Source organism: Stenella coeruleoalba, assembly GCF_951394435.1.
Source record: "Stenella coeruleoalba genome assembly, chromosome: 13".
In the NCBI taxonomy this organism is placed as follows: Eukaryota; Metazoa; Chordata; class Mammalia; order Artiodactyla; family Delphinidae; genus Stenella; species Stenella coeruleoalba.
Window position 1 is genome coordinate 49080696 of NC_137159.1, and position 16098 is coordinate 49096793.

Below are 16098 nucleotides of genomic sequence, written 5' to 3' on the forward strand. Positions count from 1 at the left end.
AGTATGTTCCCTCCCAGGCATTATTCCTTCGTCTTGGAAAATAACATCAGGGTGGGAGGGAGGAATGGGGAGTGACTGCCTAACAGGTACTGCTTGAAGTTCTGGAACTAGAGAGAGGTAATGGTTACCCAAATTTGTGAATGTATTGCGTGCCACTGAATTGTACACTTGAAAATGGTTAAAATGATAAATTTTATGTTATGGGTATTTTCCCACAATTAAAAAAAATAATGACCAAAAAAAACCCCACTATTCTGACTTCTAACAGCACAGATCAACTTTGCCTGCTGAATTTTATATAAGTGGAATCATAATCTTTGTTTTTAAATTTATTTTATTGAAGTGTAGTTGATTTACAATGTTGTGTTAATTTCTTCTGTACAGCAAAGTGATTCAGTTATATATACATATGCATTATTTTCCATATTCTTTTCCATTATGGTTTATCACACAATATTGAATATAGTTACTGTGCTATACAGTAGGACCCTGTTGCTAATTGTAATGACACATTTGAAGAAAGAATAACAAATTATAGTTTCCCCTTTTTAAAAAAAAATTTATTTTTTAACATCTTTATTGGAGTATAATTGCTTTACATTGTTGTGTTAGTTTCTGCTGTATAACAAAGTAAATCAGCTATGCATATACATATATCCCCATAACCCCTCCCTATTGTGTCTCCCTCCCACTCTCCCTATCCCATCCCTCTAGGTCATCACAAAGCACCAAGCTGATCTCCCTGCGCTATGCAGCAGCTTCCCACTAGCTATCTGTTTACATTTGGTAGTGTATATATGTCCATGCCACTCTCTCACTTCCCACCTTCCCCTTCCCTCTCCCCATGTCCTCAAGTCCATTCTCCACGTCTGTGTCTTTATTCCTGTACTGCCCCTAGGTTCTTTAGAACCATTTTTATTTTTTTTTAGATTCCATATACATGTGTTAGCATACAGTATTTGTTTTTCTCTTTCTGACTTACTTCACTCGGTATGACAGACTCCAGGTCCATCCACCTCACTACAGATAACTCAGTTTCATTTCTTTCTGTGGCTGAGTAATATTCCATTGTATATATGTACCACATCTTCTTTATCCATTCATCTGTCGATGGGCATTTAGGTTGCTTCCATGACCTGGCTATTGTAAATAGTGCTGCAGTAAACATAGTGGTACATGTCTCTTTTTGCATTATGGTTTTCTCAGGGTATATGCCCAGTAGTGGGATTGCTGGGTCATATGGTAGTTCTGTTTTTAGTTTTTTAAGCAACCTCCATACTGTTCTCCATAGTGGCTGTATCAATTTACATTCCCACCAACAGTGCAACAGGGTTCCCTTTTCTCCACACCCTCCCCAGCATTTATTGTTTGTAGATTTTTTGATGATGGCCATTCTGACCCGTGTGAGGTGATACCTCACTGTAGTTTTGATTTGCATTTCTCTAATGATTAGTGATGTTGAGCATCCTTTCATGTGTTTGTTGGCAGTCTGTATATCTTCTTTGGAGAAGTGTCTATTTAGGTCTTCTGCCCATTTTTGGATTGGGTTGTTTGTATTTTGGTTATTGAGCTGCATGAGCTGCTTGTATATTTTGGAGATTAATCCTTTGTCCGTTGCTTCGTTTGCAAATATTTTCCCCTATTCTGAGGGTTGTCTTTTCATCTTGTTTATGGTTTCCTTTGCTGTGCAAAAGCTTTTAAGATTCATTAGGTCCCATTTGTTTATTTTTGTTTTTATTTCCATTTCCCTAGGAGGTGGGTCAAAAAGGATCTTGCTGTGATTTATGTCATAGAGTGTTCTGCCTGTGCTTTCCTCTAAGGGTTTTACAGTGTCTGGCCTTACATTTAGGTTTTTTATCCATTTTGAGTTTATTTTTTTTCTATGGTGTTAGGGAGTGTCCTAATTTCGTTCTTTTACATGTAGCTGTCCAGTTTTCCCAGCACCACTTACTGAAGAGGCTGTCTTTTCTCCATTGTATATTTTTGGCTCCTTTATCAAAGATTAGATGACCCTGTGTGTGGGGGTTCATCTCTGGGCTTTCTATCCTGTTCATTGATCTATATTTCTGTTTCTGTGCCAGTACCATATTGTCTTGATTACTGTAGCTTTGTAGTATAGTCTGAAGTCAGGGAGCCTGATTCCTCCAGTTCTGTTTTTCTTTTCTCAAGATAGCTTTGGGTATTTGGGGTCTTTTGTGTTTCCATACAGATTGTGAAATTTTTTGTTCTAGTTCTGTGAAAAGTACCATTGGTAGTGTGATAGGGATTGCATTGAACCTGTAGATTGCTTTGGGTAGTATAATCATTTTCCCAATGATGATTCTTCCAATCCAGGAACATGGTATATCTCTCCATCTGTCTGTATCATCTTTAATTTCTTTCTTCAGTGTCTTATAGTTTTCTGCATACAGGTCTTTTGTCTCCTTAGGTAGGTTTACTCCTAGATAGTTTATTCTTTTTGTTGCAGTGGTAAATGGGAATGTTTCCTTAATTTCTCTTTCAGAGTTTTCATCATTAATGTATAGGAATGCAAGAGATTTCTGTGCATTAATTTTGTGTCCTGCTACTTTACCAGATTCATTGATTAGCTCTAGTAGTTTTCTGGTGGCATCTTTAGGATTCTCTATGTATAGTATCATGTCATCTGCAAACAGTGACAGTTTTACTTGTTCTTTTCCAATTTGGATTCCTTTTATTTCTTTTTCTTCTCTGATTGCTGTGGCTAAAACTTCCAAAACTATGTTGAATAGTAGTGATGAGAGTGGGCAACCTTGTCTTGTCCCTGATCTTAGTGGAAATGGTTTCTGTTTTTCACCATTGAGAATGATGTTGGCTGTGGGTTTGTCGTATATGGCCTTTATTATGTTAAGGAAAGTTCCCTCCATGCCTACTTTCTGGAGAGCTTTTATCATAAATGGGTGTTGAATTTTGTCAAAAGCTTTTTCTGCATCTATTGAGATGATCATATGTTTTTTCTCTTTCACTTTGTTAAAGTGGTGTATCATATCGATTGATTTGCATATATTGAAGAATCCCTGCATTTCTGGGATAAACCCCACTTGATCATGGTGTATGATCCTTTTAATGTGCTGTTGGATTCTGTTGGCTAGTATTTTGTTGAGTATTTTTGCATCTATGTTCATCAGTGATATTGGCCTGTAGTTTTCTTTCTTTGTGACATCCTTGTCTGGTTTTGGTATCAGGGTGATGGTGGCCTCATAGAATGAGTTTGTGAGTGTTCCTCCCTCTGCTGTATTTTGGAAGAGTTTGAGGAGAATAGGTGTTAGCTCTTCTCTAAATGTTTGATAGAATTTTCCTCTGAAGCCATCTGGTCTTGGGCTTTTGTTTGTTGTAAGATTTTTAATCACAGTTTCAATTTCAGTTCTTGTGATTGGTCTGTTTATATTTTCTGTTTCTTCCTGGTTCAGTCTCAGAAGGTTGTGGAAATCAGAATCTTTTTTTTTTTTTTCCCAACATCATTTTAGTGAGAATCAAGGGCATTGTTGAATGTAGTTGTAGTTCATTCATCTTCATTGCTATAGAGTATTCCATTGTATAAATATACCATTGTTTATCCATTCTACCACTGATAGATATTTGGGTTGTTTTCTATTTTGGACTATTAAAAATAATACCACTATGAAAAAAAAAGAAAAAATATGCTGGGCACTTACCATATGCCAGGAATTAGTCTGAGGTGTTACTGTGTATGTTTCATTTAATCCTGACAGTGTTAATATCCCCAAGGATATGAAACCCAAGGGTTAGAATAAATAGCACAATAGTCAATGTCATGTAACTAGAAAAGGATACAGTTGGAATTTGAACCCTGGTCTGTCTGAGTCCAGAGCTTACATTCTTAATTACTTAGCTATTCTGCTGCAGTAAGTACATCATGTTCTTTGTTCAGAATGATGCATGTTAAATGAAGTAGATTTTGACAGTTTAGTCATCTGATCTACTACATTTTATCGTGGGAGTATTCTCATATTGTTAAGGTCACCAAAATAGAGTATATTGTAATTTTCTATCTCGATGGAAGGAGGGCTTTAAGAACATAGATTTTTAGAGTTTGATGCAAAATGATTTTTTTTTTTAAAGCCAAGATGCTTACAGAGGTAGGTTAAGAGAGCTGTGTTGGGAGCTGGACATCTAATTCTCTCGCTTACTACAGAATTGTGCTGATGCATACAATACAATGCTCTATTGTGCATACAATGAAAAAAGAAGAGAGATTGATTTTCAGATATATCTGAAGAAAAAGGACACTAGGAATAATTGCATTATTTGGCACATGGTGTTATGCTTGTTTTTGCTTGGTTTTGGCAAAACCTGAAGAATAAAGTCATTGTTAGGCAGACAGAGTAGGTACTGGCATGCTAGTTGCCAAGTCTTAACACTTATTGGAAAGGTTGAAATAGAGGTGAAATCAAATCTCGAATAACAGTATTTGTATTGTGGCATTTATCTTACTGAAAATATAAACCTCTAAATTATTATCCTCAGCAACAGGAAACTTGCATAGTTCCACAAGTTTGGGAAGTGTACCCTAAACTAAATGTTAATCAACATATATTAAATGTTCTGTCATTTCACATTTACATGTTATTTTTTTTAAACTTTTTTAAAAGCATTGTGAGGTGAAAGGACGGTATATGATCATGAGGTGCAAATGTCACTTTATGGTTATGAGACATTCGAATATGATAACAGTCGGCCTTGATAAATTCAGACTGACATACCCAATTAAGTTTTTCTTGACTGTCTTTTTATGATAACAGAGACATTTATGTAATAAAAAAAAATACAGGAGTTGAATCTGGATACTGGATTTCCTATCAGCTCTTCCAAGTTTGCAACTTTAGTTAACACGTTAATCCTTCTGACTAAATTTCCTGAAATGTGATGTGGGAGTAATGCTTGCCCTACTTTCCATACAGAAGGAAATGTTAAAAATTATCATGTAATGTATGATATTGTTGCCTTACAACAACTACCTTACTCTGGTGATTCTGGAAAACATCTGAGTTCTTAGATTTGTTCTATATTGTTAAGTAGCATCTCTACTTGAATATTTTTCTTAATTCACATGAAATATATAGTCATTAGAGGACAAAGTTAATTAAAAGGAGAAAGATAAAATCAATCAAATACTAACACTCAGAGGTCACCACCACAACCTCCTTTTAAAGAAATCTTTACTTTTATATGTTCTTGTCCTATTTTTTATCAATGTAGGCTTTTCTGAAACATTCTATACTTAATTATTTGCAAAACTTACCAAGAGAAAGATTTACCAAATAGTGCTTGCTTGTTAATATTGTGGTGAACAAGCTTCTTATATTGTAGAACATAAATGGTTGTAGAAGCCTCTGGCATTTCTGATACACAAATATGTATATTCTGAATTTTCTTTGCTTGCACACTGATTAGTACCTTTCAAATATAACTTACCTATTCTCTCATGAGAGAGAGAAACTGCTCTCATGCATTAGTATTCAAGAAAATGACTAACCTCTCTACCACTGCATTTTTCACAAGATTCTGTTTTATCACTTTTATATCAATAGTATCTTGACATGTTTCTTGGGTCAGGTCTACAAACCAAGGCCTATTTAACCAGTCAGGCACATTAAGCATATTGCAGAGTTCTTTGGAGTTTCTCAAGGGCCTATGGAAATGTCTCAGACAGAATAAAAAAAATTATTGGCCCCAAAATATAGAAAGAGAGAAAAAATTATATCATCAGCTATTTAACTAAATGTACATGAATGTGACATTGCCAACATCATTTACTTGGTAAATTTGGTTCATAGAAATTTAATGTGTAGATATCTTGAAAACATACTGCTGTACACTCAACTTTTACTTATAACCCTTACTCTTGGTAGAAGCTATATTTCTGTACACACAAGATGCTTTGTGGCCTAAATTTTAATATTTAGTTTTATTGCTTTCCTTACTGTGTTGGCACATAGTAGGTACACAATAAATATGTATTGGCATCCTTTGTTATTGGAAGGCTACAGTCCTATGAATTGTACCTTAAGGTCTGTTCCTGAGATAACTAAATATTTCTCTGGTCCCCTTTTATGGAGGAAGATTCATTCTCCTTTATATATATCTTTGCATGTCTCTTCCAAATATTCTTACTCAAAGAATTAATCTTATTGCATTAAATGAGGTAGATGCCAGTGGTGCAATGAAATAGGACTTTAACACATTGGATGCTTAGGAAATTTGTTTGAAACAAAACTCTTTTTAGAGCAAGATAGATAATTTACTGACATCACCATCATAAAGTAAAATTTGAACATTTACCAAATGAGGCTATGATGTTATTCTTATTGCTGTAAGACTAGCATTTGCTTTGGGAAAAAAATGGGTCTTTTTATGGAGCTGGATAGTTTGACAACTAGTAGATGTTGCCTGTTAAATAAGACCTGACTTCTATAGATGGGATCTATTATCTGTATTTTCTTGACATGACTGTTGGGTCTTATGGCTGTTCATCCATTAGTTATGATCTGTCATATGTGAATGGGCCCTGTCCCCATAAAAGTTGATTCATAGCATACTTCTTGCACTTGCCTTCCCTGTGCTGTATGACCCTGTCACATCTGCATGCAACTCTTGTTTCAAAAACACGTTGATATATGTTTCTGCTCCTTTTGAAGCATCCAAAGTCAATGTTTCCTACTAAACATTTTTTGTGTGTGTGGGGGGGGGTACGCGGCCTCTCACTGTTGTGGCCTCTCCCGTTGCGGAGCACAGGCTCCAGACGCGCAGACTCAGCAGCCAAGGCTCACGGGCCCAGCCGCTCCGCGGCATGTGGGATCTTCCCAGACCGGGGCACGAACCTGTGTCCCCTGCATCGGCAGGCAGACTCTCAACCACTGTGCCACCACGGAAGCCCTAAATATTTTTTTAAACTGGAAGAAAGAAATAAAGCCCCATTACATTGCATGCTTCTCCAACTCAGTGGAAAAAGCAGTAATCTCCTGTTTGTTCTGAAACACCTGCTGGTTGATTTAATGAGTGTATTAAAAATGGAGCTGCCTTGATATTTCTTTTTTAAAAAAAACTCTGTTCTCTTTCTTGAGCATGTTTGATTAAAATCTTCTATTTGCTTATTTGCTTCGCCATAGGTTTTTGTTTTTGTTCTTGTTATTTTATTTTATTTATTTATGACTCCCATGGTGTAAATTTAATACTTTACTGATATGTCAGCATAAAAAACATAGGAAAGTGTGCCCTTGATGTATTTGGACTAATTGGTTTTGGTTTTTGTTTTCCAGCTGGGACAACGTATATCTTTAGCAAAGGTGGTGGACAAATCACGTATAAGTGGCCTCCTAATGACCGGCCAAGTACACGAGCAGACAGACTGGCCATAGGGTTTAGCACTGTTCAGAAAGAAGCTGTATTGGTGCGAGTGGACAGTTCTTCTGGCCTGGGAGACTACCTAGAGCTGCATATAGTAAGTACTTCTAAAATAAGATTCAGCTTTTAGCTTTTACTGTCAGCTTTTTGTAAATAATGTATAATTCTGCTTTTTGAATGTTTCCCCCAGCAAAAAATATACAGAAAATATAAATATACTCTAGTGGTAATAAGACCTTATAGCTATTACTGTTGTTAAAAATGTTCTTGAAAATAGATTTGTTTTCTTTTTAAGTGTGAATTCCTCTCAATTCTCTGTTCACAAACAATTATTCTTGGTGTGTTTTTAGTGACTTTAGGCAGTCTTGCCAAATTAATAAAAAACATTGTGGTCCAGTAGATACTATTCTATCTGGCTGGAAGCAGTAGGTTGTAGTAGCAGATCTGACAGCAGATCTGGATCCAGTGTCCTTATTTCTTTTCTCACCTGAGAAAAGAATTGTCTAAAGTCACATGCGATGGACAGGAGAAAAGGAATCTTTAAAGGTATTTGGGGATATGAAAGAAAGAGACAAAAAGATTACTTCTGTGCCATCTTATACTCATTTTGATACATACACGTCAAGAAAATACAATGGACTCTTGCCATTTATATCCTGGGACCATGCCTTTTTCTCTAAGTTCTGAGCCTCCCATAAGAATTTAGTTAGCTTTTAGTGAATGTCAAATAATAATTCATGAATGAAAAGCTTTCTTTACCTTTTAAAGTTGTCATAACTGACTATAGCTTGCGGACTCTTCCTTATATCTCTGCTTTCAAAGAGTTACTAATTTGGGTGGTTGCAATTTTTTAACTTCTCATTTACTCACAATATTTGCAAAGAATCATACAGTCTTTCATTGTCAAGAGATATTAATATTTTATTGATATATCAAAATAACAACCATAGGAAAGTGTCATATATTGAAAAAACTCTAAAGGGTTCTTATCATCATAGTTCTTGGTCTAAACTCTATCTTCTGGAAGGTCCAGAAGCATATCAACCTCTTCATCTGCCTTTCTATTCTTGAGGTATAGTTTATCTCTTCTGCCTTTTGTGATCGTATAAGTTTGTTTTGTTTTGCTTTTGTTTATCCTTGCAAGTTCTCCTTTTACCTGCACCCATGCCTCAGAAGATCTTTGATTAGGTCAACATGTTCTTCCCTGTTAGAAACTGGCCTTCAGGCTGTCATTGTAAAATGATTAGGAAAACCACCAAACACCAAAATATATTATCACAAACTTGCAGGGTCTTAATTCTCAAAGTTTTATTCATTTATTTTCTTACTCTTAGTTTTCTGTTAGGTTTCTAGAATTTCCAATAAACTCAGTAAGGTTACAGCTGACCACAAGAGCTGAATTCATTGCTAATCTTGGAAAACAAAAACAAACATATGGTCACCTTATCTTTGATAAAGGAGGCAGGAATGTACAGTGGAGAAAGGACAGCCTCTTCAGTAAGTGGTGCTGGGAAAACTGGACAGGTACATGTAAAAGTATGAGATTAGATCACTCCCTAACACCATACACAAAAATATGCTCAAAATGGATTAAAGACCGAAATGTAAGGCCAGAAACTATCAAACTCTTAGAGGAAAACATAGGCAGGACACTCTATGACATAAATCACAGCAAGATCCTTTTTGACCCACCTCCTAGAGAAATGGAAATAAAAAAATAAACAAATGGGACCTAATGAAACTTCAAAGCTTTTGCACAGCAAAGGAAACCGTAAAGAAGACCAAAAGACAACCCTCAGAATGGGAGAAAGTATTTGCAAATGAAACAACTGACAAAGGATTAATCTCCAAAATTTATAAGCAGCTTATGCAGCTGAATAACAAAAAAAACAAACAACCCAATCCAAAAATGGGCAGAAGACCTAAATAGACATTTCTCCAAAGAAGATATACAGACTGCCAACAAACACATGAAAGGATGCTCAACATCATTAATCATTAGAGAAATGCAAATCAAAACTACAATGAGATATCATCTCACACCGGTCAGAATGGCCATCATCAAAAAATCTAGAAACAATAAATGCTGGAGAGGGTGTGGAGAAAAGGGAACCCTGTTGCACTGTTGGTGGGAATGTAAATTGATACAGCCACTATGGAGAACAGTATGGAGGTTCCTTAAAAAACTACAAATAGAACTACCATATGACCCAGCAATCCCACTACTGGGCATATACCCTGAGAAAACCATAATCAAAAAGAGTCATGTACCAAAATGTTCATTGCAGCTCTATTTACAATAGCCCGGAGATGGAAACAACCTAAGTGTCCATCATCAGATGAATGGATAAAGAAGATGTGGCACATATATACAATGGAATATTACTCAGCCATAAAAGGAAACAAAATTGAGCTATTTGTAATGAGGTGGGTAGTCCTAGAGTCTGTCATACAGAGTGAAGTAAGTCAGAAAGAGAAAGACAAATACCGTATGCTAACACATATATATGGAATTTAAGAAAAAAAAATGTCATGAAGAACCTAGGGGTAAGACAGGAATAAAGACACAGACCTACTAGAGAATGGACTTGAGGATATGGGGAGGGGGAAGGGTAAGCTGTGACAAAGCGAGAGAGAGTCATGGACATATATACACTACCAAACGTAAGGTAGATAGCTAGTTGGAAGCAGCCGCATAGCACAGGGATATCGGCTCGGTGCTTTGTGACCACATGGAGGGGTGGGATAGGGAGGGTGGGAGGGAGGGAGACGCAAGAAGGAAGAGATATGGGAACATATGTATATGTATAACTGATTCACTTTGTTATGGGGCAGAAACTAACACACCATTGTAAAGCAGTTATACTCCAATAATAATAAAAAAAAAAACAAAACACCTCAGCACAACCATTACTGAACCATCATAAATTTTCAATTCAAAATGCAGTTTTAAAAATGGGAAACATTGAAAAGTAATTTTAGCTGCCTTTTGGCAAATATCGAACCATCACAATTGAAGGCATCTGGATTTTTATGGCATCATAAATAAGTGATCAGCTGAGATAACTAATGCAGTAAGGAATGTTGCTGTTTAGAGTAATCTCAACTTTCCAAATGTATTTGCTCCATTCTGATTTAAGAGCCTTGGTACTTCAAAAAATAAATAAATAAATAAATAAGAAAACAAGAGCTTTTCCTCCTGAAAGACATTACTTATTGATCCATAACCAATTACACATTTACTCTGAGAAAAGGTTCTATAATGATCACTTGCAAATCATAAGGGGCCATGTTATTGAATTACTCAAACCACTGTTTGTTTTATGGTCAAAGTGTTTTAGTCTACAGGAATGGGTATTTCCTTCCAATTCTGATCAACTGTGCCTTAGAGTCCTTGTATGTTTAAAGGAACTTGTCCCTAAAAACCCAGCCCAGTACCTTCCAAAGCTTCTTTACTGGCCAGAGATTTCTGATAAATGTCCTGTGAGGCCCTCCTTCTTTCTGATTCTCCTCTCTTGGTCTTGGCTGGCCATTCACTTTGGATTCAGTTTTTGTTTCTAACACCCTTCCTCTTGGATTGGCTGACTTCAAACTCTTTCTTAATCATAGCCTGTTCCCTTGACTAGGAAATTGAAGATGGGTGTTGGTTCCCTGGGCTTACCAAACACCATTTGTAGTCAGCCCTACTAACTCCTATATCAACTACTAGGACCCAAATCTGGCCAACTAAAACTTTCCATTTCCCCCCTTTTTCTCTCATTGCCCACAAGCAGTGATCAGCCATTACTGACTCAGCAAGTTGCTTACATGAAGGTAAGCCACTTTTTTCCATGTTTCCACATTGCAAACAAAAGTAAGCCAGTGGTTTTCTTTTTACTTCTAAAGTTGACCTTTAACTCTTTCCCATAATATTGGGTACATGGAAGAGGAAGAGGAGGAGTTAGATATTAAAAAAGGGAAGAGAGAGAGCTTGAGAAAGAGAGAGAGAGAGGGAGAGAGAAAGGGATGGAGGGAGGGAATAAGGAAGTAAAGGGACAGAAAATGAAGTGGGTGGGGACCCAAGCTGATACCATGGCTGAAGTGGCAGAAGTATTCTTAATAATGATTCTTAGATTTGGGACTGTTCAAAGTCTATTTTATCAAATGGTTTACATACCTTTGAGTAGATCCTGATTTTCCCCAAATCATTTCTTCTGCTTCTTTCAGAATTGGAAATATAAGAGGAAAACAGCAATTGTAGAAAGATTAGTACTACTGTCTGATTTTAGTTTTTAAATATAACTGACTTAAAAATTAACCTGATGATATCAGAGATATGTTTAATCTGTAAAAGTTAGAAATTTTGGTTATCTATTAAACTTCCAAGAAAATTTCTATAAACCTTCAAGGTCAGCCAAGTATAAACTATGCTCTGGTCTTATTTAAAAGCTATATTTATATCCTTAATTAATGGAATTAACCAATAAGCTGGAAAGTCAGTTGCACACATTAAAAGGTGCTCCAGTCTTGCTGAATTGTGTAAAGCCACTTTAGTTTGATAACTTTTAAAATCTGATTGGCATATAATTTCAGTGAGGATGTGAATATTTGACATTATTATTCTATTTTTTCAAATGATCATGTTTGATTTTACTTAAAAATATAATCGTATTTAAATTTTGATTAACTATACTCTTAAAAATATAATAACTTGGAATAAAATGATTTTTTACTTAAGTGGCCTCGTCTTTACAGATGGATTTTTTGCCATGTTAATATTAATGCTACCACGATTAACCGCAAAGCCATATGATATTGCTGTTGAAATGTACAGGGTTTTAGAAGGGGCTGAAGGGAAGATTAAGACATGAAGTGAGGGGTAATTAATTAACACAGTGCCTAGAATACAAGTGCTCAGTAATGTTTTCTGAAATAATAAAAGAATTCATGAATTATATATTGAAAATATTGTGGCTTGGGTTGAGTATAGACTCTCAGATTTTCAGTAGTCAAAGTGAAGTCATAAGTGCCGTTTAGTTTCTACATAACTGTGAAGAAAGTCATCCAACTTCTTGTTTACGATATAGAAAAAGTGTAGCACTCTATACGTACTGGCTGTATTATTTAAAAGTTACGTATTTTTATTGATGTTGTTTTCTGAATCTTTAGCTAAGAATTGATTATGGTAGTTGGTTGTTTAAAGAAAGTCTATGGTGAGAACTTTGGCTGGATGAGTGATTATCTCTCCTTAGTAATTGCTTCATTTATTGTAACTCACTTTTATCTTGAATTGTTCTCTAGTCATTTCAGACCTGTCCATTTTTTCAAATAGTGGTAAACTTTCTGATGGCATAGAACAAAATTTATAATAATGATGACTAATGAGAAAAATAATATAATGTAGAAATGTGGCTTTTCCTCATTTATGTCAGTACATGCTAGGAGCCTGTCCAGAAATATTTTCTGAGCAACTAATATGGCCCAAGCCTATGTTCAAGTTTCCGTGGATACAAAAATAAATGAGCTCACCACTTAGTACTTATCTCAATAAATATTAGTTAGATAAATGAATGAAAAAGCCAGCTGGGACCCTGGTTACCAGGTAGCTTAGATTATTTATAGTAAACATACTTTGTCCCAACTTGACTAGTGTTTCTTGGTTATTTCTCCGTTTCTTCCCTTTGCAGTTTTAACTTTCTTATCTGCATAGTATTTGTAAGAATGTGGATGATAGGTTTTTATGATAGAGGTTTTTAAGATGGAGAATTTAAAAAGGGCTTCCCTGGTGGCACAGTGGTTAAGAATCCGCCTGCCAATGCAGGGGACATGGGTTCAAGCCATGATCCTGGAAGATCCCACATGCCGCGGAGCAACTAAGCCCGTGCACAATAGCTACTGAGCCTATGCTCTAGAGCCCATGAGCCACAACTACTGAAGCCCGCGCACCTAGAGCCCATACTGCACAACAGGAAAGGCCACTGCGGTGAGAAGCCTGTGCCCCACAACGAAGAGTAGCACCCACTCGCCTCAACTAGAGAAAGCCCGCGTGCAGCAACGAAGACCCAACGCCGCCAAAAAAAAAAAAAAAAAGGAATATAAAAAAGAGACTTGTGAACTGTAAAGTGTTCTATTATACACATTTAAATTAGTAACGATTTTTTAATCAATATTGAATAAAATAATCTCTTAGAGGCAATAAGCAAAAAAATTAAATTCAAGTTTTTCATAATTTATGAGATACATCTAGAAATTTTACCAGTGTCGTCACTCTAGAGGAAACATCATCTCATAAATCAGTCTGGTAACGTTAATTGGAGATTACTTAACTCTTCTGACTTAGAAGAAAGCACTGCAAATGTGTGCTCACTCACTGCCATGAATATTAACGTGTGCATTGGTTCTGACCAGAGGAAATGTGTGGAGCATGGAGGAGAGGATGAGTGGAGAGCGTTCTTTGAAACTCTTTCATCTTCAGAGCATGAAAGAGCGTTGCAAATTCGATTAGTGAATTGTTGTATATATTTGCCCTAAGTGTTTCTTCTTTGTAATTTCCTGGGCCGGAAGCCTTATTTTTGAAACCAAACTCTTAATTGATTTTGATTTAGAAATACACCTTTTGATCAGCGATTTTAGTGTAGACTAGAAGCATAGTGTATTTATAGTAAATATTACATGTCTTAAAATAGCTTATCGGTATTTTTGACATGTCAAATCTTTCTCATCATCTTATCTTATGCTTTATGAAGATTAAGTTTAAAAAATCTTTTAAAAGTCAATACTTATATATTGGTGCGTGTCTATATCAACAAGATAAAACCCAATTATTCCCTCACAAGTTTTTCTAGAATTTCAGCTGCTTCATATGAAACATTCATCTATTCACAGATTCACCTATTTTAAGAATTTCACTTTGCCATGTAATATTTAAATTAAAGCCTGTAAATCATACACAGTAGATATTTTATTTGGTTTTGTTTTCCTGGTTCTTATGTGAGTTAGAGAACATCTGGCCTATTTGACTAGAATTTTAAAAGAAAGACTAAAATAATGTCTTTTTACCATGTGTCGTAAAATTTTTGCTCGAGCTTCTAAGGTATGAAAGATGAATGTTATCTTTGAAGAAAATGGGAGAAATGATGGTCATATTTCAGTATGCTTAAGTGCTGTCCAGATATCTTGAAACAGTCCTGTTTTGGGATGGATGGGGTCAAGTGAATTAAAATAAATTCCTCCCTTCATCCTTTCCCCTTAGAAGTTAATTCAGTATCTCGTTTTCTAATGAAAATTAGTATCTCATTTTCTAAGCTGGTTGTCACCTTTGAGCATAAGTAAGTCTCTCTGAGTTTGGTTTTAGATTTCTAGGATTATTTCCTCCCCTGAAATTCTACTGCTGTGAAATTTAATAAAAAGAACCAAAACAGCTGTTTCTACCTGCACCTCCTTATTTCATGTACTTATGACTTAGATGCTTAAACAGCTGCCACACCTTCTCAGTTATCTTCCTGTCTCAATTCTGAAAGCTTTCCAATCCATTTTATGTACTTATGTCAGGTTAGTTTGCTAAAATGCTTCTTTGATTATTCCTCTATTATTCCTCTTTTAAAACACACTGATAGTTCCAAATAGTCTAACCTCAGTAGTGTGTGTTTGCTTTAGACTATGTTTTGTCAATTTTGTTTAGCTAATCCATTAAAGAGGACTGAGAAATTTTATTTCAATTCTGAATGTTAATGGTCAGATACAAAATATTGCCTTCTCATTTGTGAAATTATATTGTGTTAACAGATAATAATCAAACCCATATAGAAGTAATAACAATAAAACCAAAAAAAATTAAAAAAGAAAAAAAACACACTGATGCTTCCCAAGTACGTACAGGTAAAGGCACATTCTGTGACTAACAGTTAATGTCCTGAACATTCTAATCTTAATTTCCCTTTTCAGTCCATATTTCCACAATTCTATTCTTATCTTTCCATGCCAGTGCAATTTATTAGTCCACTTTTTTTAAAATATGAACTTCTTATTGTCATTTCTCTGTTTCTGAATCTGTGCAGAAGGTTTCTTATTCTCTCTCACTCTCTAGATTCTGCTCAGTCATCATCTTCTCTGTTCAAATGTTGGGTGTTTTCAGGGTTGGGCCTGGGATCTTGTAGCGCTCTGAGCTAGCAGAAAGAAGTCTAGAGCTCAGGAATCTCTTTGGAAAAGCTGCTAAAACAATGGCCAGGGCATTATCTAGGTAGAGAACATCTGGGACATAGATTCTCCTCCAATCTATGATCACTGCTCTTCTTGACCTACCATTTTGTGTTGGAACCCAAGCTATATTAACAGAATGGTTTCAAATCCATTCTAAGTTAGCCAGTGATGAGTTGCCCTTATGAAAAGATGCCCAAACAAGAAAATTGGTGAATCCTTTCTGGCTACTGAGCACACCTCCATTTCTTCTGTAGCTACTATTTTTCAAAAACATACCTTCAAGAAACATTCCTTTGGCCCATTCAACACATCATTATTGATCACCTATAATGCAGTTTGTAATGTATTAGCTACCTATTTCTGTGTAACAAATTTCCCCACAATTTAGCAACTTAAAACAGCCAACATTTATTATCTTATATAGGCTCAGAATCCAGGAGCAGCTGAGCTAGGGTATTAAGAGATTCCCAGGAGCAGACATGGTTAAGATCTCCCACGCTCAGAATATATCTGATATCTGATACGTTCCTTCTTATG

General features: G+C 35.8%; 1 protein-coding gene across 10 annotated transcripts in view; it reads left to right on the top strand.

Moving 5' to 3' along the window:
- NRXN1 (neurexin 1) overlaps positions 1–16098 on the top strand; it is a 961338-nt gene that overhangs the window by 629480 nt on the left and 315760 nt on the right. For all 10 annotated transcript variants that reach the window (XM_079940440.1, XM_079940438.1, XM_079940441.1 and 7 more), the window contains one exon: positions 7299–7480. In XM_079940440.1, coding sequence (XP_079796566.1) covers positions 7299–7480 — 182 coding nt within the window. The remainder of the gene's footprint in view (positions 1–7298; positions 7481–16098) is intronic.